This window comes from Oncorhynchus nerka, linkage group LG22, assembly GCF_034236695.1.
Source record: "Oncorhynchus nerka isolate Pitt River linkage group LG22, Oner_Uvic_2.0, whole genome shotgun sequence".
Taxonomy (NCBI): domain Eukaryota; kingdom Metazoa; phylum Chordata; class Actinopteri; order Salmoniformes; family Salmonidae; genus Oncorhynchus; species Oncorhynchus nerka.
The window spans coordinates 53,178,944-53,202,839 of record NC_088417.1 but is presented as its reverse complement, the minus strand read 5'-3'; the positions used below and the strand labels follow the sequence as shown (position 1 = coordinate 53,202,839).

The following is a 23,896-nucleotide window of genomic DNA, read 5'->3' as shown; positions in this document are numbered from 1 at the left end:
CGGTGTACAGTAATGAATACGACCCTGGGGTACAGCAATGTAAGACATTACCCAATCAAACCTTTCCCTGGAACAGAGCTTCTTTTTTTAATGAAAGCAGATATTTGGCATACCAGGGTTGTGCTCATTAGGGCACACAGCCGAAAAGGGTTTTGCAACCGTGAACGAAAATTAGCTTTCCAGTCCAGGTATTCCCTTCCCCGTTTTCTGCCATTTGGGGTCCAATGAACTCGACCCTACTCCTAATTGGCCCATCATCACTCTACAGTCACATTCAATCTGTACGCAGAATACCAGCTAGAGGGGGTGTTAAGAAAAAGTAATACATCCACTCTCAAAACAAACAGGAAACCCAACAACCACAAACACAGCACCATAATCTTACGAAAGCAAAGTGTCGCTTTTCGCCGAATCATTACGTAAAGCAGCGTGGAACTGACCCGTTCCCTGAGAATCAGCGCATTCCTCTTATGAAACGCCACTCACGTAAGGTTGGGAGTTATGGTCTAAAATCACATCTAGATTTTTTCAGTTATGTGCAATTCACGATATACATCTCGATTTAAGTGTTCTCTAAATAAGCTTTTTGTACAATTAAAGGTAAAACACACTGCATTGCAAATAGTCAGCAATAATATAATAAATTCAGGGATTGTGAAATTATACCTAGGCTAAATATGTGCCTTCCACAACCATAAGACCCACTAATGATTTAATTATTTTATAAAAAATAGATTAATCTGTCTTTTTTGAAATAATCACTGATCTGGCATTCAAGTCTGTCTATTAAAATGCCCTTTTTGTAAAAAATAAATTTTAAAAAATGAACAGAACCATGCATAATGCACACTGGGGGAAATGGCCAAAATATCACAACATGGTATTTAAAAATTGTTTGACAGTATTTTATGTTTTTGAAAAATAAAACTCCTACAGTTGCTTTGTGAGTAATGCATGACCCTAGGGTGGCAACACATACATTCTAAGTCATTTCAATGGGTCTTTCTCCATTCTGATTGTTTTATACTGTTTAATTCAACCCCAAATAATTTCCTGCATTTTCATAACATTTCTAAATTTCCTGCACTCATTTTAGATAATTTCCACACTGTCACATAGGGCTGCAAAATATAGATGCCTTATTTGTAACCCAAATGTTGCAATTGCGATTTGACGTGCGATTTACATGAAAAAAAATGTGTGTGAACTGTTGGAATCATGGAAATATGTTTATTCTAATTCTATAGTTATAATATAAATAATTGTGGGCACTTTGAATACAGTGCTGTTTGACATGACAACGAATTAAAATGTCAGGAAGGAGTTATTGTGACAGGGTAGGAACCAAAGTGTTGGTCAGTGTTTCCTAGGGGACCCTATAATCTGCGGCTACATTAAATGTTTCTTCATGCAGCCAGAATACACTGCTCAAAAAAAGGGAACACTAAAATAACACATCGTTGATCTGAATGAATGAAATATTCTTATTAAATACTTTTTTCTTTACATAGTTGAATGTGCTGACAACAAAATCACACAAAAATTATCAATGGAAATCAAATTTATCAACCAAAGGAGGTCTGGGTTTGGAGTCCCACTCAAAATTAAAGTGGAAAACTACACTACAGGTTGATCCAACTTTGATGTAATGTCCTTAAAACAAGTCAAGTCAAAATGAGGCTCAGTAGTGTGTGTGGCCTCCACGTGCCTGTATGACCTCCCTACAACGCCTGGGCATGCTCCTGATGAGGTGGCGGATCGTCTCCTGAGGGATCTCCTCCCAGACCTGGACTAAAGCATCCGCCAACTCCTGGACAGTCTGTGGTGCAACGTGGCGTTGGTGGATGGAGCGAGACATGATGTCCCAGATGTGCTCAATTGGATTCAGGTCTGGGGAACGGGCGGGCCAGTCCATAGCATCAATGCCTTCCTCTTGCAGGAACTGCTGACACACTCCAGCCACATGAGGTCTAGCATTGTCTTGCATTAGGAGGAACCCAGGGCCAACCGCACCAGCATATGGTCTCACAAGGGGTCTGAGGATCTCATCTCGGTACCTAATGGCAGTCAGGCTACCTCTGGCGAGGACATGGAGGGCTGTGCGGCCCCCCAAAGAAATACCATCCCACACCATGACTGACCCACCGCCAAACCGGTCATGCTGGAGGATGTTTCAGGCAGCAGAACGTTCTCCACAGCATCTCCAGACTCTATCATGTCTGTCACATGTGCTCAGTGTGAACCTGCTTTCATCTGTGAAGAGCACAGGGCGCCAGTGGCGAATTTGCGAATCTTGGTGTTCTCTGGCAAATGCCAAATGTCCTGTACGGTGTTGGACTGTAAGCACAACCCCCACCTGTGGACATCGGGCCCTCATACCACCCTCATGGAGTCTGTTTCTGACCGTTTGAGCAGACACATGCACATTTGTGGCCTGCTGGAGGTAATTTTGCAGGGTTCTGGCAGTGCTCCTCCTGCTCCTCCTTGCACAAAGGCGGAGGTAGCGGTCCTGCTGCTGGGTTGTTGCCCTCCTCCACGTCTCCTGATGTCCTGGCCTGTCTCCTGGTAGCGCCTCCATGCTCTGGACACTACGCTGACACACACAGCAAACCTTCTTGCCACAGCTCGCATTGATGTGCCATCCTGGATGAGCTGCACTACCTGAGCCACTTGTGTGGGTTGTAGACTCCGTCTCATGCTACCACTAGAGTGAAAACACCGCCAGCATTCAAAAGTGACCAAAACATCAGCCAGGAAGCATAGGAACTGAGAAGTGGTCTGTGGTCCCCACCTGCAGAACCACTCCTTTATTGGGGGTGTCTTGCTAATTGCCTATAATTTCCACCTGTTGTCTTCCATTTGCACAACAGCATGTGAAATGTATTGTCAATCAGTGTTGCTTCCTAAGTGGACAGTTTGATTTCACAGAAGTGTGATTGACTTGGAGTTACATTGTGTTGTTTAAGTGTTCCCTTTATTTTTTTGAGCAGTGTATTTATGCTTGGGGGGATGAAATTTAAAGTATGCTAATATTTTTTACACATTTTTTAGGTGGTTTGACACTTTATTCAGAAGGTAATGAAATTATATGGGGAGACAGGCAAATGGGAGAAACCGTGGGAAGGTCGGAAGCACGGATTGATCCCTATTCTCCGGTGGAAAGTTGTAGCAGGTAGCCTAGTGGTTAGAGCATTGGGCCAGTAACCAAAAGGTTGCTAGATCGAATCCCCGAGCTCACAAGGTAAAAATCTGTCATTCTGCCCCTGAACAAGGCAGTTAACCCACTGTTCCTCGGCCGTCATTGTAAATAAGACCTACACCAAGTGTCAAACTCTTTCCACAGAGGGCCGAGTGTCTGTGGGTTTTCGCTCCCCCTTGTACTTGATTGATGAATTAAGGTCAATAATTAGTAAAGAACTCCCCTCGCCGGTTGTGTAAGTCTTAATTGAAAGGGAAAGCCTAAAACCTGCAGACACTAGGGCATCCATGGAATGAGTTTGACACACCTGCACTACACCAATGCTCTGCACAGGAAATACTCATATTAATGGCAGTCGGTAACCAAATCATAGATTGCAGTCTCCTTGTCCATAGACTGCTTTCAAGGCAAGGACACACATTTTGGTGAACTGTCTTTAAAATATGGCTTGTGGCCTCTCGGCTGGCGTGGCGGTCTAGGGCAGTGCTAGCTGTGCCACCAGAGACTCTGGGTTTGAGCCCAGGCTCTGTCGCAGCCGGCCGCGACCGGGAGATCCATGGGGCGAAGCACAATTGGCCTAGCGTCGTCCGGGTTAGGCAGGGTTTGGCCGGTAGGAATATCCTTGTCTCATCGCAGTGCACGCTAACCAGGTCGCCAGGTGCACAGTGTTTCCTCCGACACATTGGTGCGGCTGGCTTCCGGGTTGGATGCGCGCTGTGTTAAGAAGCAGTGCGACTTGGTTGGGTTGTGTTTCGGAGGACGCATGGCTTTCGACCTTCGTCTCTCCCGAGCACGTATGGGAGTTGTAGCGATGAGACAAGATAGTAACTACTAACAATTAGATACCACGAAATTGGGGAGAAAAGGGGGTAAAAACTTTTTTTTTAAAGGGCTGGAATAAAATCCTGCTTGCTCTTCAGAATGGTTGTCCACCCCTGATCTGTTTCCCAACTGCTGGGTGTTTGAAAATGTTCTTGTTATAACAATTAATTGATCAAAATCACCCAACCTTGAAGAAAAATCTAATGAATATCAATATTTAGGTGGTTAATGCCAACGAGTTGAAGATTCTTGCCATCATCTGACTCTACATAGACAAAATATGATGAGTTTAGGAGTTGTGAGCCCCGCTACCATCTCTGTCTAGCATGTGCACAATACTAAAATGTCAAAATATATATTTGAGGTCTGGAGCATTTAATATGCAGGACGTAATATGTAGGACTTATTCAAAACTGCCCGTGAATGGCTGCAGAAATACATAGCCTGATATAATTCATTTTCAAAGAGTAGTCATATCAGATTTCAAATATGTGATTACAGTGGCAGAATTGGGAAGAAGCAGAATACAATAATGTCAGTGTGGGGAATAACATTAGTGTTCTTGCTGACAAGCACATTAATTACCCTTTATTTTAGCCCATTGTTAAGAATAAGAATTGTTCCATTGATCAGACTAAATAAAGTACATTGCTAATAAAATCTCATAACCAAATTATGTTTATTTTCATTATCTCCCCTCTAGAATCAAACGTCCACTTTTGGGTTCACAATAACTTTGACAAAATTATGTTCATAGTTACAAATCAGGTCACCCTAGCAAACTTCCCAGCTACAACATACTGTATGTAGCTGCCTTTTAGCTGTCACAGCCTGCCAATCGTCAAACGAGGGGACTGCAAGTGTGGATTAAATCAACTTTTGTACATGCTGTCAAAAGGCTGCATTCTGCAATAGGACCCGGAGTAACAGCAACCTAATTGTGTTGACACCATTGTACATAAAACAGTGCTACCGTGCTGCGGAGAACGTTCTCTCCATTCAGCTCCACTCTGATCTTGAGGGGTGTTTTTTTTAAATGCGCATTCCAACCCCCTAGATCCTGTATTTAACCTCTTGAACCTCTGGGGGCAGTATTTCATTTTTGGATGAAAAACGTTCCCGTTTTAAACAAGATATTTTGTCACGAAAAGATGCTCAACTATGCATATAATTTCTTTGGAAAGAAAACACTCTGACGTTTCCAAAACTGCAAAGATATTGTCTGTGAGTGCCACAGAACTAATGCTACAGGCGAAACCAAGATTACATTTCATACAGGAAGTGAGCCAGATTTTTGAGGCGCTGTGTTCCAATGTCTCCTTATATGGCTGTGAATGCGCAAGGAATGAGCCTACACTTTCTGTCTTTTCCCCAAGGTGTTTGCAGCATTGTGACGTATTTGTAGGCATATCATTGGAAAATTGACCATAAGAGACTACATTTACCAGGTGTCCGCTCGGTGTCCTCCGTCGAAACTATTGCGTAATCTCCATGTGCGTGCATTGTTCCATTTAGAACAGAGGAGAAACCAAACTGCCACGAGTGACTTATCATCGAATAGATATGTGAAAAACACCTTGAGGATTGATTCTAAACAACGTTTGCCATGTTTCTGTCGATATTATGGAGTTAATTTGGAAAAAAGTTTGCGTTGTAATGACCTAATTTTCATTTTTTTTTCTTAGCCAAACTTGATGAACAAAATGGAGCGATTTCTACTACACAAATAATATTTTTGGAAAAATTTAACATTTGCTATCTAACTGAGAGTCTCCTCATTGAAAACATCCGAAGTTCTTCAAAGGTAAATGATTTTATTTGAATGCTTTTCTTGTTTTTGTGAAAATGTTGCCTGCTGAATGCTAGGCTTAATGCTATGCTAGCTATCAATACTCTTACACAAATGCTTGTGTAGCTATGGTTGAAAAGCATTTTTGAAAATCTGAGATGACAGTGTTGTTAACAAAAGGCTAAGCTTGTGAGCCAATATATTTATTTAATTTCATTTGCGAGTTTCATGAATAGTTAACGTTGCGTTATGGTAATGAGCTTGAGGCTATAATTACGCTCCCGGATATGGGATTGCTCGTCGCAACAGGTTAACAAGACCAATCATATGCTTCAATGTGCCGCGGTTCACAGTGCTGTGACAAGACAAGACAATGATCGAGGTTCTGCTCTTGATGTAAAATTGAAGTCGCAGATGCTACAATGTCAAAACAATATGGAGCACAGTTGAAAAGTTAACACACTACACAATGGACTCATTAGAAAAATAAAAGCAGTCATTTGCGTTGCGTGATATATAAGAGGTGTGGCGTGCGAGGGTCAATAGCGTGTGTCTCACGGCCAATGAGTGAGAGTTAGCAGCTCTGTAATAATTTGAGCCAATTTGGATCTATTTTGTAGCTAACAAGGTAGACCAGTTGACTTGTTATAAACACGCCCTTCTGTCCGTCTGCAACAGTTTGAACAGAATGCTAGCCTGTCCACTTGGTTCAGATGTTGAAATGTCGAGTGGCCATCCGTATTTCTCCGAATGAGAACGACTTGCCAATTCGTTATATAGTTGCGTTTTATGCTTTAACACAGACTAGACAAATAATAACAGTATTTGGCTAAAATGCCGCACTCAATAAACTGAGCATTCATTTTCAGGAATCAATGTTCATTGATACTCCCGTTTTTGTAGGTTCTGGTCTGCGCGCAATTTGAGTCTCAGTGTGTTTCTGAATTCATGACTGATTTTGTTGGGCCCTTACCTGAAATGCAATTAGTGAGTTTAAACCGCTTGTCAGAAAGGAAGAAGAAGATCTCTCATCTTGGTTGTTGTGAGTGGCAGGAGGAGGGGCTTGGTGTGTGTGTGTTAATGGAAAGGTGCACCCGGACAGAGACCTGTATATAATGGGGAGATGCTCATGTCTCCACCCTAACAATGGGAGTCGTTGTCCAAACTGCGGGAAGGCAGGATACAAGTATAGGTCCAAAATAAGCCCATAGAAACACATTGGGTTTATTTTGGACAGAGTTAGGCGAGAGTAAAATCTCTCGCTTCGCCTCTTCCTCTGACACAGCACAGAAGTAGCGAAGGAGAAGAGACCAAAAATACAACATGAGAATAAGCGTACATAAACGCTCGTAAATGTAAAAATAAAATGTAAAAAATGATTAATGCAATACAGGCATCAAATATCGCACAATAAAACATTAAAATTAATTCGATAGCATTCTTGAGGGCAGGGTCATGATATGACATATAGCACCTGCTCCAGATATGTATGTAATAGGGGTTAGATATTGAAATATCAGATATTATATCAGATATTATCATCATCAATAACGTACTGTCTGAACTCAACAGCCTGGCACAGTATGGAAGCAGATATTTTAACACTGTTGAGTGTATCTTACACTTGTCTTTGAGTGACAGTGATTGAATGTGAAAAGGCTGCACAGCCCTTAGCCATGGTTTATTGGCCATATACACCTTCTTGGGCCTCATTGCTTAAATAGAACACACCGCCTAAGGGCTGTTCTTAGCATGACGCAACGTGGAGTGCCTGAACAAAGCCCCTAGCAGTGGTATATTGGCCATATATCAATACAGGTGTGCCAAGCTTGTAGCGTCATACCCAAAAAGACTCAAGGCTGTAATCATTGCCAAAGGTGCTTCAACAAAGTACTGAGTAAAGGGTCTGATAACTTATGTAAATGTAATCTATATTTTTTATTCATTTGCAAAAATGTCTAAAGGCCTGTTTTTGCTTTGTCATTATGGGGTATTGTGTGTAGATTGATGGTAGGGGGGGGGGGGGGGGGGCAATTTAATCCATAAAAAAAAAGGCTATAACCTAACAAAATCTGGAAATATATATTTTCCAAATGCACTGTATGCCAAACATTTACTCCACTATCACCCTATCAGTGAGGTATCTGTGTACATCAGAGATGTGTAAAACAGAATAGGTTTTAATAGTGGGAACCAGTTATCGAGATTTATCGGACAGACAGCGCATCTCAGTATGGAGCGCAGTTCACAATGCATGCATCATCTGGTAACTTTTTTCCTTGTGACAGGTACATTTGCTGCACCATAGTCTATGCTACAGTAACATCAAATTGCATCCAAAATAGATAATCCTGTTCAAGATAAGTATATAGATGTCCTAGCCTACCCCTTTCAGGTACAGTGGGGTAAAAAAGTATTTAGTCAGCCACCAATTGTGCAAGTTCTCCCACTTAAAAATATGAGAGAGGCCTGTAATTTTCATCATAGGTACACTTCAACTATGACAGACAAAATGAGAAGAAAAAAATCCAGAAAATCACATTGTAGGATTTTTTATGAATTTATGGTGGAAAATAAGTATTTGGTCACCTACAAACAAGCAAGATTTCTGGCTCTCACAGACCTGTAACTTCTTCTTTAAGAGGCTCCTCTGTCCTCCACTCATTACCTGTATTAATGGCACCTGTTTGAACTTGTTATCAGTATAAAAGACACCTGTCCACAACCTCAAACAGTCACACTCCAAACTCCACTATGGCCAAGACCAAAGAGCTGTCAAAGGACACCAGAAACAAAATTGTAGACCTGCACCAGACTGGGAAGACTGAATCTGCAATAGGTAAGCAGCTTGGTTTGAAGAAATCGACTGTGGGAGCAATTATTAGGAAATGGAAGACATACAAGACCACTGATAATCTCCCTCAAACAGGAGCTCCACGCAAGATCTCACCCCGTGGGTTCAAAATGATCACAAGAACGGTGAGCAAAAATCCCAGAACCACACGGGGGGGACCTAGTGAATGACCTGCAGAGAGCTGGGACCAAAATAACGAAGCCTACAATCAGTAACACACTTCGCCGCCAGGGACTCAAATCCTCCAGTGCCAGACGTGTACCCCTGCTTAAGCCAGTACATGTCCAGGCCCTTCTGAAGTTTGCTAGAGAGCATTTGGATGATCCAGTAGAAGATTGGGAGAATGTCATATGGTCAGATGAAACCAAAATATAACTTTTTGGTAAAAACTCAACTCGTCGTTTTTGGAGGACAAAGAATGCTGAGTTGCATCCAAAGAACACCATACCTACTGTGAAGCATGGGGGTGGAAACATCATGCTTTGGGGCTGTTTTTATGCAAAGGGACCAGGACGACTGATCCGTGTAAAGGAAAGAATGAATGGGGCCAAGTATCGTGATATTTTGAGTGAAAACCTCCTTCCATCAGCAAGGGCATTGAAGATGAAACGTGGCTGGATCTTTCAGCATGACAATGATCCAAACACACCGCCCGGGCAAGAAGGAGTGGCTTCGTAAGAACATTGGAGTGGTCCTGGAGTGGCCTAGCCAGTCTCCAGATCTCAACCCCATAGAAAATCTTTGGAGGGAGTTGAAAGTCCGTGTTGCCCAGCAACAGCCCCAAAACATCACTGCTCTAGAGGAGATCTGCATGGAGGAATGGGCCAAAATACCAGCAACATTGTGTGAAAACCTTGTGAAGACTTACAGAAAATATTTGACCTCTGTCATTGCCAACAAAGGGTATATAACAACGTATTGAGATAAACTTTTGTTATTGACCAAATACTTATTTTCCACCATCATTTGCAAATAAATTAATAAAAAAATTCTACAATGCGATTTTCTGGATTTTCTTTCTCATTTTGTCTGTCGTAGTTGATGAAAATTACAGGCCTCTCTCATCTTTTTAAGTGGGAGAACTTGCACAATTGGTGGCTGACTAAACACTTTTTTGCCCCACTGTAAATACATATTGTCATGACGTTGGCCTGGGGGAAGGTTTATGACAGTCATAAATACCTCTTTCCCCCTTTTTCCTCTCTCTACCCTACTGATTTTACATTTGCAAATTCTTGGTTAACATAGAGATTCTGGGAACATCAGAAGGTGGGGGGGGTTCGGTTTTCATCCGAGACATTCTCATCAATGATAAGATGACAAACTTTACAGTGGAAAGTCTACACATCAGAGTTATCGGATTCACATGGAATTGTTGTTCAATTTAAAATGTTTGAATAAGAAATTATTCGTGATGGGATGAAATGTGATTTTAGCTTCTAAAATGTGAGATTTGGGTTTTCATAAGATAGGGCTCTGCTCAATCAGTGGCCCGCCCCATGTGAAGGGACATGGGCTATAAAACATTTCAAACACGCCTTCCTCTCCCTTCCTATATAAAGACCTTAACGACAATATAACCTCCTGTTCCGAGGGCGTGAGGACGACGGTCCGATGTCAGAATGGTTCAGATAATAACTACAGAACGAAGCCAACATCAGCGTGAGCGTTGGTTGCGAATGGTATGATCTTTGAACTCTTATTCACTACAGAAGTGATACCTCCAAGCCGTTGAGTTAGCAACAGCCGCTGCAAACGGGGGTTAGGAAGGAACAGAGAGTATCCCGTCTACCACACAACGACATTACTACAACGTATTCAATTTACCAGCAGAGACATTCTTCAAAAGAACAAAGGACTCGGTTGGGCAACACGTTCTTCCATCTACCACCAACCTACCGAAGCGCAGCTCAGAGTAAATATTTATTGCATTTTCCTTTTCCAAATGGGCGGTAATTTAGAATACATAAGATACTGTATTTACGATAGCACAGCTTCGCCCTTTGTTCCTCATTCTTCCCGCTCTTTCACTCAAACCCTGCCGTTTTCTTTTGTGTAACCAGCTGTCATACCTTTTCCTTTATGACGTAATTTGTAATCAAGTTATGATTAAATATGTGTAAATCTGTGTGATTAGTTAGGTATTTAGTAAATAAATAATTAAACCCAATTTTGTTTTGCTGATTCAACTTGTGAGCCAGAGTTCGTGCAGATAACCAAGAATTTACAACTTTCAGATGAGACTGAATTAAGATGATGATTAATATTGACTGCTATTGATGTAAAGTATTACTCGGTCTTTAAGAGTTTATTCGGAAGATAACAGCTCTATGAATATTATTTAGTGGTGCCCGACTCTCTAGTTAATTACATTTACATGATTAGCTCAATCGGGTAATATTAATTACGGAGAAATTATTTTATAGAATAGCATGTCATATCACTTAATCCGGCATAGCCAAAGACACGACAATATATATATATATATATATATTCACACAGAATACTCACCATGTGGTCATGCTGGAGAGCGGTGCAAACCCATCACCTGGTGATATTTGTTGGGGTGTGGCTTAAGTCACAATTATTCTACAGTATTTTAATGTGTGTGTTTCGGTAGGTATCTCCAATGGTGGGGCAGCATTTCTTTTTTAGAAATATGTCAAAATAAAAAAATACTAATTAGATCAGTACAGTGGCTTGCAAAAATATTCACCCCCTTGGCATTTTTCCTCTTTTGTTGCCTTACAACCTGGAATTAAAATATTGGGGGGGGGGTTGGTATAATTTGATTTACACAACATGCCTACCACTTTGAAGATGCAAAATTGTTTTTTTAAAATTGTGAAACAAACAAGAAATAGAAAACTTGAGCATGCATAACTATTCACCCTCCTACAGTCAACACTTTGTAGAGCCATCTTTTGCAGCAATTTCAGCTGCAAGTCTCTTGGGGTATGTCTCTATAAGCTTGGCACATCTAGCCATTGGGAGTTTTGCCCATTCTTCAAGGCAAAACTGCTCCAGCTCCTTCAAGTTGGATGGGTTCCTCTGGTGTACAGCAATCTTCAAGTCATATCACAGATTCTCAATTGTATTGAGGTCTGGGCTTTGACTAGGCCATTACAAGACATTTAAATATTTCCCTTTAAACCACTTGAGTGTTGCTTTAGGTGTATGCTTAGCGTCATTGTCTTGCTGGACGGTGAACCTCCGTCCCAGTTTCAAATCTCTGGAAGAATGAAACAGGCCTCCCTCAATAATTTTCCTGTATTGAGCGCCATCCATCACTCCTTCAATTCTGACCAGTTTCCCAGTCCCTGACGCTGAAAAACATGGATGGTGTTCTCGGGGTGATGAGAGATGTTGGGTTTGCACCAGACATAGCATTTTCCTTGATGGCCAAAAAGCTCAATTTTAGCCGTATCTGACCAGAGTACCTTCTTCCATATATTTGGGGAGTCTCCCACATGCCTTTTGGCGAACACCAAACATGTTTGCTTATTTTCTTCTTTAAGCAATGGCTTTTTTTCTGGCCACTCTTCCATAAAGCCCAGCTCTGTGGAGTGTATGGCTTAAAATTGTCCTATGGACAGATACTCCAATCTCTGCTGTGGAGCTTCGCAGCTCCTTCAGGGTTATCTTTGGTCTCTTTGTTGCCTCTGATTAATGCCCTCCTTGCCTGGTCCATGAGTTTTGGTGGGTGGCCCTCTCTTGTCAGGTTTGTTGTGGTGCCATATTCTTTCTATTTTTTAATAAGTGACTTAATGGTGTTCCTTGGGATGTTCAAAGTTTCTGATATTTTTTTATAACCCAACCCTGATCTGTACTTCTCCACAACTTTGTCCCCGACCTGTTTGGAGAGCTCCTTGGTCTTCATGGTGCCAATTGCTTAGTGGTGTTGCGGACACTGGGGCCTTTCAGAACAGGTGTATATATACTGAGATCACGTGACACTTAAAGTCCACCTGTGTGCAATCTAACTAATTATGTGAATTCTGAAGGTAATTGGTTGCACCAGATCTTATTTAGGTGCTTCATAGCAAAGACGGTGAATACATATGCACGCACCACTTTTCCGTTTGTTTTATTTTTAAAGTTATTTTCAGATGATAATTTGAACCAGCCGTGTAGTGCTAGGGCAAAAACTACAATGTGCACCCCTTTGGGTCTCCAGGAACAGGATTAAGAAACACTGAGTTAATATATTAATAAGAAAGAGAGTTCCAAACCTCTCTGCCAATATCAGCTAGTTTTCAGTTTTCCACTCAGACCACTCCCAGACAGTCCTAGCAAAATTCTTGCTTGAGAAATTGCTCTTTGCTAAGAAGCCATTTGTTCATTTTAATAAAAATAAAAAATCACAGTAAGTTACTTAATTGTTACGCAGAAATGGTTTGATAGTCAGATAAGTCAGATAAAAATGGCTGCACAGGACCTGCATAGGACCTTTAAATTTTGTTTTTTTTGCCTTCGATTGAATTTGAGCATATCGTGATGTAAATAAAAGTTTGGAGACTCTGTTGTTTGTTTGGGGGTAGGACTGCAATTTGCAGCACTTCTGTAGAACCACCCATATAGTGCACTACTTTTGACCAGATCCCTATGGGCCCTGGTAAAAAGTAGTGCATTTTATAGGACAGGGATCATCAACTAGATTCAGCTGCGGGTCAATTTTTGTTTTGAGTGGTTGGTCGGGGGGCTGGACCATAATAAATAACAAAATTTAGAAGCCCAAACAGATCATATTTGACTAAAACAATAATTTCAAACCTTGCTTACATTTGTAAACAATCACATTCAGAAAGTATTCATACCCCTTGAATTATTTCACATTTTGTTGTGTTTCAGCCTGAATTCAACATTTTATAAATTTAAGTTTTTCTCACTTATCTACAAACAAAACCCCATAATGAGAAAGTGAAAACATGTTTTTAGAAATTTTAGCTAATGTATTGAACAGAAATCTCTCATTTACATAAGTATTCACATCCCTGAATCAATACTTTGTAGAAGCATCTTTGGCATCGATTACAGGTGTATTTCTGGGTAAATCTCTAGGAGCTTTCTACACCTGGATTGTGCATAATTTGCGCATCATTCTTGTCAGAATTCCTCTAGCTCTGTCAAATTGGTTTTTGATCATTGCTAGACAACCATTTTCAGGTCTAGCCATAGATTTTCAAGCAGATTTAAGTCAAAACTGTAACTCGGCCACTCAGGAATATTCAGTGTCTTCTTGGTAAGCAACTCCAATGTAGATTTAGCCTTGTGTTTTAGGTTATTGTCCTGCTGATGAATTCATCTCCCAGTGTCTGGTGGAAAGCAGACTGAACCATGTTTTCCTCTAGGATTTTGCCTGTCCATAACTTCAGTCCATTTCTTTTTTATCCTGAAAAACTCCCCAGTCCTTAACGATCATTTCCAAGTAAACACTACACTCCTAGAAACAAAGGTTTAGATTTGTTCTTAACGGGCTACAAACGCTTGTCACTGTAGTTGTACCCTGTAAGATACATCCTTTGTACCTGTTTTATAGGAACATAATTGCACCCCAGTTCATACCTCAGATAGTACCTTTCTTACATATAGTCCACAAGTACAAAAGCATGCCTTTAGATAAAGTACATTTAGCCTTTATAGAGTGCCATCACAGTGACAGAGCCACTTGTTCCTTGTAAGTGGCAGAAATGTACCTCTACAGTAGACCACTTAAAACCTGGTACAACACTTCCACTCAAAAGGTGGCCAAAAATAACTAACTGAAAGCAACGCCCCCACTAAGCCACGCCGCCATTATAATTTCCCAGTGTGCCTTGCCTTTGAGTAAATTGTAGAGTTACCACCCATGACATGGTTGCTCAATTAGTTTGTTTTCAACTGAATTATACAACTCTTTATGACAATAAATTACATCTCATAATGCCTTATTTTGAGGCATAAAATCACCCTAATACAGTGATCATGAAACTCATGGTTTACAGGCCACATCAGGCCTACAAGTAGGTTTGCAAAATTCCTGTAACTTTACAGAGTTCCTCCTTATTCCCTCCCATTTCCAGGAATTTTCCAACCAAGATCTCTAGAAAAGTTGCAACCCTATCTAGGATATTCAACAGTTGGAATTTTTATTAGCCCGCATTCAGAATGAATGCCAGAATTAGGAACATTATGAGGAGACTACCGAAGCCATTTAAACTAGAAGAACCATTTCAGTAACAGGTGCACAAAATCCAACTAAGTGAATGGATTAGTTTAGAAAAATGTATGTTATTTATCTTTGTGTAGCATAAGATTAATCAATCAATGCACATGCAAAAACACAGATATTTAAAACAATTCTAAAAATCAACTTGCAGTATAGCATGCTGGGAAATATGATCATGATTATAGTACAAATCTTCCTTTTAGGATAGCACCACAGTGACAAAGCCGTTAGTTAATTTCAAGTGGCAAAAGTTCATTGTATTTTATGGTGGGTATTGAGAGTATTAAGGGTTCACAAAATATAAGTTTGTACCCTGGAAAACAGAAATATACCTTCACCGTAGAATGTCATGACTGTACCTTTTACATTCAAAATATTGGGTACAAAAATGTTCCATTATACTAGATTATCCACACATGTAACCTAAAAGAAAAGGTACCGAACAGTACCATGTGAGATCATTATGTGTACCTCGGAAGGTACATTGTGTATTTGGATGTATCTTTTTGTACGTCAGGGAACAATTTGTACCCTAACTGTACCCTTATTTCTAAGAGTCAGGTAAACACAAATGGTTCCTTGTAAGAAGAAAAGACAGACCGCGAGAGGACTGAGGTGTCTGGGCAGTTCCTTGTATACGTGCTAGAACCCACATGGACCTCCCCAGTCTCTGGTCTCTCTGGGTTCTGTCAGAGGTGGACATTTACATCAAAGAGCAGGTAAATGGTCACGCACACACACGGACACAGGAACAATGAATGTGCTGGTTAGACTAGAAGCCTTCATCCTAGGAGGACTCATCGGCCCTGACATCAATCTATATAGCTAGCGTGACACAGAAAAGTACAGAGGACAGCAGCAATTGTAGCCTTGATTTGATAGCGTCTTTGTAAACCTTACAGCTCTGTACAGACCATTAGGGAGACAGGTAAAGTTAACAGTTTATTGCTGGGAGGCCCAGAGCCATTAAGTGTGCGCTGGGCAGAATCCAATGCCACGTAACTCCATCATGTACTTTGATGATGAATCAGGTATGATTGGATGGTAGATGACATCTGTCGTAAGTGAGATGTCCTTGATCTCACACACACACACACGCACACACACGCACACACATACCTGGTTGTTATTCAAGGCACACAATTGAACACGCCGGTTCTCTCCCTCCCGATGTCACCTCACCTCACCAATATACTATACCAGGACAGTTTAAGCTTGACCGCATTCCACAATCACTGTGTCACTCCAGGAAAGAGCTGTCTGGGTAAGGAAAGCTAAAAGACTCAAATGGCAGAGTTCCATTCAAGATCAATTTAACAAGGATATTTTAGAGCCAGCAGTGGGAACTGAATAGATTTCTGTTAAACGTTAGCATGGAAACTATTTATTTAGGGGACAATTACATTACCTACAGAATCCTGGGTCGTATTCATTAGGGCAAACAATTGAAAACGTTTTAGAATGTAAACTAAAATAAGCCTATCTCATTGGACAAGTCCAAGGAGTGCCCACAGTTCATTTCAGTCTGTTTCTCCTATTTGGTGCCTAATCAACATGCCCATGGTCTCAGTACTTCTCAGTGAAAGAAAAGGAAGAGGAGCGGTATCTCTGGAAACAGTAACGCTAGGATGTGTCTTATTATTAATAAAGGTTTCCAAAAATGGCTGTAAAATCAGAAACATTACAGAAATGCATTAAAAACAATTCAATTGACCACACAAACACTGCCGGTCAAAAGTTTTAGAACACCTACTCACTCAAGGGTTTTTCTTTATTTTTTCTATTTTCTACATTGTAGAATAATAGTGAAGACATCAAAACTATGAAATAGCAGATATAGCATTATATTTGAGATTCTTCAAATAGTCACCCTTCGCCTTGATGACAGCTTTGCACACTCTTGGCATTCTCTCAACCAGCTTCACCTGGAATGCTTTTCCAATAGTCTTGAAGGGGTTCCCACATATGCTGAGCACTTGGTGGCTGCTTTTCCTTCACTCTGCAGTCCGATTCATCCCAAACCATCTCAATTTGGTTGAGGTCGGGGATTGTGGAGGCCAAGCCATCTGATGCAGCACTCAATCACTCTCCTTCTTGGTAAAATAGCCCTTACACCGCCTGGAGGTGTGTTGGGTCATTATCCTGTTGAAAAACAAATGATAGTCCCACTAAGCGCAAACCAGACGGGATGGCGTGTTGCTGCAGAATGCTGTGGTAGCCATGCTGGTTAAGTGTTCCTTGAATTCTAAATAAATCACCAACAGTGTCACCAGCAAAGCACCCCTACATCATAACACCTCCTTCATGCTTTACAGTGGGAAATCCACATGCAGAGATCATCCATTCACCCACACCGCATCTCACAAAGACATGGCGGTTAGAACCAAAAATCTCTGATTTGGACTCCAGACCAAATGACAAATTTCCACTGGTCTAATGTCCATTGCTCGTGTTTCTTGGCCCAAGCATGTCTCTTCTTATTATTGGTGTCCTTTAGCAGTGGTTTCTTTGCAGCAATTCGACCACGAAGGCCTGATTCACAGTCTCCTCTGAACAGTTGATGTTGAGATGTGTCTGTTACTTCATCTCCATGAAGCATTTATTTGGGCTGCAATTTCTGAGGTTGGTAACTCTAATGAACTTATCCTCTGCAACAGAGGTGACTCTGGGTCTTCCATTCCTGTGGCGGTCATCATGAGAGCCAGTTTCATCATAGCGCTTGATGGTTTTTGCAACTTCCACGTTGACTGACCTTCATGTCTTAAAGTAATGATGGACTATTGTTTCTCTTTGCTTATTTGAGATGTTCTTGCCATAATATGGTATTTTACCAAAGAGGGCTATCTTCTGTATACCCCCCAACATTGTCACAACACAACTGATTGGCTCAAACACATTAAGAAGGAAAGAAATTCCACAATTTTACTTTTAAGAAGGCACAGTTGTTCATTGAAATACATTCCAGGAAGCTGGAATGAAGCTGGTTAAGAGAATGCCAAGAGTGTGCAAAGCTGTCATCAAGGCAAAAGGTGGCTACTTTGAAGAAGTAAAATATATTTAGATTTATTTAACACTTTTTACTACATGATTCCATGTGTTATTTCATATATTTGATGTCTTCACTATTATTCTACAATGTAGAAAATAGTAAAATAAAGAGAAATCCTGAAATGAGTAGGTGTTCTAAAACTTTTGACCGGTAGTGCACGTGTTATGCAGGCCATAAAACTGAAATGAAAACTTACACACAATAATATTGACACAAACAAACCTACATATACATTAGAATACATTCACAGAATTGAAAAGACATTCTCACCCACAGGAACACACTCTGAAATATGACACCCACTCGCTCTCTGCTCACATCTGAGAGAAAGAACACCAAAGTCATTACTAATATTCCTGATATTACTCAATACATCACATGGTCTGCATCTCAAATGGCACCCCTAGTGCACTTATTTTGTCCAGAGCCCTGGTGAATAGTGCGCTATATAGGGAATAGGGTGTCATTCAGGACATAACCATAATGCCATGGAAGCCTCTGCGGGAAAAGTCCTTCTAGGGAAACCTCCCATACTATTGCTAGATGAGGCATCATCACCCTGGCAAACAAACAAGACAGCACACCAGTAGATCAGGCTACATGACTCACACTCGCCACTCAGAAGATATGGATAGTCATAAGTCTACTCCCATCTAGGATGATGATACTGAGAAACAAACTGTCATAACAAACAACATACACTCAATAACCAATGATGTAGACACACCTTATTTTGTGGTTTGGCTTCTTCCAACTCTTACATCAGTAGTTTTTTTTGTATTTAGGGTTTATCTTTCAATAAAAGATGGATGACAAGCTATGAAGGAAAGAAATATTGCAATATTGTCAAAACAATAAAAATATATCATCAAAGATAATATCCCGATGTAACTATAGATTTTTCCCCCTCATCACTACTATGAATAAGGCCAGTCCTCCATTCCATTTTTTTTATTTTTTATTATTTGAAACCAAATAAACTGATTTAAGACATAAAGGTCACAACTCATTTCACTGAAACATTGAAAAGGCTGTATAAAACCCTGAATAAATACAATCTATGATGACTAATAAGTGGGTTTGGTTATGGCAGAGGCTGAATGCCTACATATGGATCTCAGTCTTGTTGTCATTCTCATAGTAGTGGCACCGCCCCAGGTCACACTGGGAGTATAATTGCTGACAGTGCGGTGAATAAAAATGCAATTGACTGTTATTATTTTCAGGAGATTTTTAAATGTGTGTCTGAACAGTCATCAAAACCTGCTGTTTCTTAGAATGCAGGGTTGAATCCTAACTTGAGAGACATGCGCACATGCACATAACTCAAAGTATTAAGTTTGTGTCAATGAAAGTTTTGTGTGAAGGTTTCAAGTTGTTCAGTGCTCTCTAGTCTCTACCACTTTGGTACTATATTGTCAAAGATAGTATTCCTTTGCCCTCTCTGTTGGACATAGGCAAGGATGCCATCAAGTGGTCTACAGTGAGTATTGAACAAATACCTAAAATATTTCACCTCAATGTCCTTGTGTGCTTTTACCACCAGCCCTGTGTCTTGAGAGCCCAGGTCGTGTCTACACTTGACACTTACATGCGACTTCTGCTATCAGAATACGAAGACCACATTGAAAAGACAGGTCTAGATACACAAAAGTCACTGTGGTCTGATTGTGTTCAGATCTGGCTGACCACTTCAGAAGGTGGTCAGGGATGCACTGTGTGCGGATTCCTCCTCAGTCTGGACGCAATCAGGTTACCGAAAGCGCATACAGTGGGCGATGTCATCAGGGCTCCTCCCACAAGTCTCCAGAAAACTTGTGTTTTGGGACCGAGAGGCACCTTTATTTAACTAAGCAAGTCAGTTAAGAACAAATTCTTATTTTCAATGACGGCCTAGGAACAGTGGGTTAACTGCCTTGTTCAGGTGCAGAATGGCAGATTTTGACCTTGTCAGCTCAGGGATTCGATCTTGCAACCTTCACGGTTACTAGTCCAACACTCTAATCACTAGGCTATCTTTTCATTCTAACGTTAGAAGAAATACATTCCTAGTGTGTGAGGAATGTGTTTGCTGGCCTCAAATTCTAGCCAGCTGGCTAATATTTCGGAGAAAAAAATGTTTGATTGGCTCGAGTTATGCTAACCAGTTTGCATTCACTTTAGCATTGCTTGCTAGCTACAGAGGTTAGCTGGCTAGTTTGCTACTGTCATCAGTTGCTGTTGTGTTATTATCATATTTAGCCTGGCATTTGAATAAAGCGCAGGAATAGGGAATCCGGACACACTGTGGACACATTTAAATATAGGTGTAGACGCATGACGTGTTCGGAATTCCTTGAACATAACTATGATCAGAATACTAAATCTGCATGCACTGTCAAGTTAAGACACGGCCCCAGAGACCTGGCAAGCAAAGCTAGTAACCTATGGAACCAATGCCACCATGGAACATCCAAGTCATATAGCTGAAACATGAATGGCACAGTCTCTCTGTGCATTCATCTTTATCTGCAGCTGATGTGCACCTTTAAATGTAAACTCAGATAAATCACATTGCCACGAGCAGCACAGCAGATATTGAGATGAGTGAGATGCAAGACTTTTCAGTCACACACAGTATCTGTGCATGTACAAAGGTTTACTTCACGCTGTCACAGAACCAAAACAGCTGAAGATGAGCCTTGTGCTTCCACACTCGTAGTTGTTGTGGAAATTGACCCACTATTGCTGTTTACTTTTGGAATATACAGTTGAAGTCGGAAGTTTACGTACACTTAGGTTGGAGTCATTAAAACTCGTTTTTCAACCACTCCACAAATGTCTTGTTATTAACAAACTATAGTTTTGGCAAGTCAGTTAGGACATCTACTTTGTGCAGGACACAAGTAATTTTTCCAACAATTGTTTACAGACAGATTATTTCACTTATAATTCAGTGTATCACAATTCCAGTGGGTCACAGCGTGGTAGCCACTGCTCCAAAACTGCCATAAAAAAGCCAGACTACGGTTTGCAACTGCGTATGGTGACAAAGATCATACTTTTTGGAGAAATGTCCTCTGGTCTGATGAAATGAAAATATAACTGTTTGGCCATAATGACCATCATTATGTTTGGGGGAAAAAGGGGGAGGCTTGCAAGCCCAAGAATATCATCCCAACCGTGAAGCACAGGGGTGGCAGCATCATGTTGTGGGGGTGCTTTGCTGCAGGAGGGACTGGTGCACTTCACAAAATAGATGGTATCATGAGGGAGGAAAATGATGTGGATATATTGAAGCAATATCTCAAGACATCAGTCAGGAAGTTAAAAATGGACAATGACCCCAAGCATACTTCCAAAGTTGTGGTAAATAGCTTAAGGACAACAAAGTCAAGGTATTGGAGTGGCCATCACAAAGTCCTGACCTCAATCCCATAGACAATTTGTGGGCAGAACTGAAAAAGCGTGTGTGAGCAAGGAGGCCTACAAACCTGACTCAATTACACCAGCTCTGTCAGGAGGAATGGGCCAAAATTCACATAACTTATTGTTGGAAGCTTGTGGAAGGCTACCAAAAACATTTGACCCAAGTGAAACAATTTAAAGGCAATGCTACCAAATACTAATTGAGTGTATGTAAACTTCTGACCCACTGGGAATGTGATGAAAGAAATAAGATATTAAATAAATCCCTCTACTATTATTCTGAAATGTCACATTCTTCAAATAAAGTGGTGATCCTAACTGACCTAAGACAGGGAATTTTTAGGATTAAATGTCATTGTGAAAAAAAAGTACTTGTGAAAAAGTAATTGTGAAAAACTGAGTTGAAATGTATTTGGCTAAGGTGTATGTAAACTTCCGACTTCAACTGTACGTCATATTGCTGAGTCTACCTTTGAAGGCACTATGAATCAACTACAGATCAGCTCAGCCTCTCACAGTACATAACATTTTATTTTTACGAATAATGGTATCAGTATGTTTCACTCACTCTCCTTCACCCACCATTCAACTATGTATAGAACTATGCATAGAGTATGTACAGTACTTCCGTCCCACTAACTCACCTCAGAGACCCAGTAGGGAAAGCTATAGTAATCAGCTCTGGCTGGACTCCGTCCTCTGATGGCAGGGCAGGGCTGCTGGTCAGACAGCCCCATGGAGGCCAGGTCCTGGGTGAGGATCGACTGGCTGACCAAGCGATGCCGGCGGGACAAGGGCGAGGTGGACACCATAAGGTACGCCGGACGAGTCGGCGAGAGACCCCTACTACCCCCATTTGTGTTAATACGCTCCCCAACCGGCCGCCATTTGTTGGTGGCACACAGGGCTCGGCTGAAGCTTTCACTGCGTCGACTTGCCTGGGGGACCTCGATCCTGGGGAGGGGTAGCTGGGCTCTCCCCCTCTCTGGCCCTCTGTGGTTGTGGCTGGGGCTGGTGAGGCCCAGGTTCCTGGAGGTGGAGATGGCGCACATGGAAGATGGGAACGGGAGATGGAGAAGCTCTGATCCCCTACGGGGGTAGCTCATGGTGGGCTCATAAGTGCTGTAGTAGCCCAGGGGGTTGGAGCTGGGGCTGTACCTGGGGGTGGAGGACACTCGAGACATGCTGGAGCAGAGAGGTCAGCCACAGGGAATGATAGAGCAGGGATGGATACCAAGACTGGAAGAGAGCAAGGAAGGAAGAGCATCAGGTACTGGTCTGAGGTAAAAAGGAGTTGGACCGCCCCTTAAGATACAGTCAATAGAGCTGTCAGCTTCCATCTAAAATCAGATCTGCTGTTTTGAACAGATGTGTATTGGATACAGGTGGAAGACACACACTTTATGTGCTACACACAAAACACACACAGATGAGGCCGAATCTCACTGACACACACATAGGCCCCCACTAAAGGAGAATGGAAAACATGACACAAAAACACACACATACAGATCATGTGCACACACTCATATGCACACACACACACTGATACATTACAGATCACACACACACACACACACACACACACACACACACACACACTATGAAAGTCCCAGTGTCACCCCTCTGGTTATGATATTCAAGACAACCAATGCGATGTTATGAGAACCTTGTTATGTCGGTAGGCACAAATGTGCACATTTGATTGGCTACATAAATAACGTTACAAGGCTGACAAGGAAATCCACTGGCTGCCAATGTGCATGTTACTAATGCATTAATCAAATAAACTCAAACAAACACCTGTTGCTGTAGTCATGTCGTTGCTATAAACAATCTGAAAGACAAGAAAGAAAGCCTCAATTGGAGGGGGTAAAAAGTACCATGGCAACAGTAGTTGTCTTGTTCACCAATGTCCTTTTACATGGAAACAGATTTAAATCCAGTCGGTAACCAACGTTCGATTTACACTAAGCCAGTTAACGTTACATCATCGCAATGAGCTATTAACGTACAGTAGTCTATATAGAAGTATGTTATCTCTCACCTTCGAAGGCACTTTTATGGAGTGTCCAAAACATGCATCTTCTGTGTCGATGTCAAACCAACATTTATTTTGCCCTTAACTATATCTGCACATTATTTATTCTATGTTCCACTTTCAATCAAGATAGGGATAAAGTTGCAATGTCCTTGCGCGCAGTGTACGGAGCATGAATGCATGTAACAGGTAGGTGAGGTCTATTTCTTCTTCTTCTTCTTCTTCAAATTTGTATTGGCCGATCGCAACCAACTTAAGGTGCTTAGAGTGCCACCTAATGGTATTGGTGTGGCCCTATTAATCTACTCCTTTTATCTAGCCCTGTGTTTCTGCATACTTTTCTGTGCCCGGTTTCCCGAATTTAGGTTTACGAGTGTTTTGGCACAGGGTTGTGACAACTAAGGGTGACACTGTGTCCCGGTGTTGTTGCCATTCATGTTCTCCCTATTGAGTAGACTGTATCACGGTAACATCTAGATGGATACCAATATTCGTTATTTATTGTGCAGTCTGCTATCCCTATCGC

General features: G+C 41.3%; 1 protein-coding gene across 2 annotated transcripts in view; it reads right to left on the bottom strand.

Moving 5' to 3' along the window:
• LOC115105332 (ubiquitin carboxyl-terminal hydrolase 2-like) overlaps window positions 1-23,564 on the bottom strand; it is a 40,601-nt gene extending 17,037 nt beyond the window's left edge. The window contains exons 1-2 of one of the 2 annotated variants that reach the window (XM_029627256.2): window positions 23,377-23,564; window positions 21,974-22,568 (exon numbers count right to left, since the gene is read on the bottom strand). In XM_029627256.2, coding sequence (XP_029483116.1) covers window positions 21,974-22,513 — 540 coding nt within the window. In that variant the 5' untranslated portion in view covers window positions 22,514-22,568; window positions 23,377-23,564. Of the gene's footprint in view, window positions 1-21,973; window positions 22,569-23,132; window positions 23,167-23,376 lie in introns of those variants that run through there. The other variant, XM_065007242.1, reaches the window with a different exon arrangement.
• Between the last annotated feature and the right edge of the window lie 332 nt (window positions 23,565-23,896).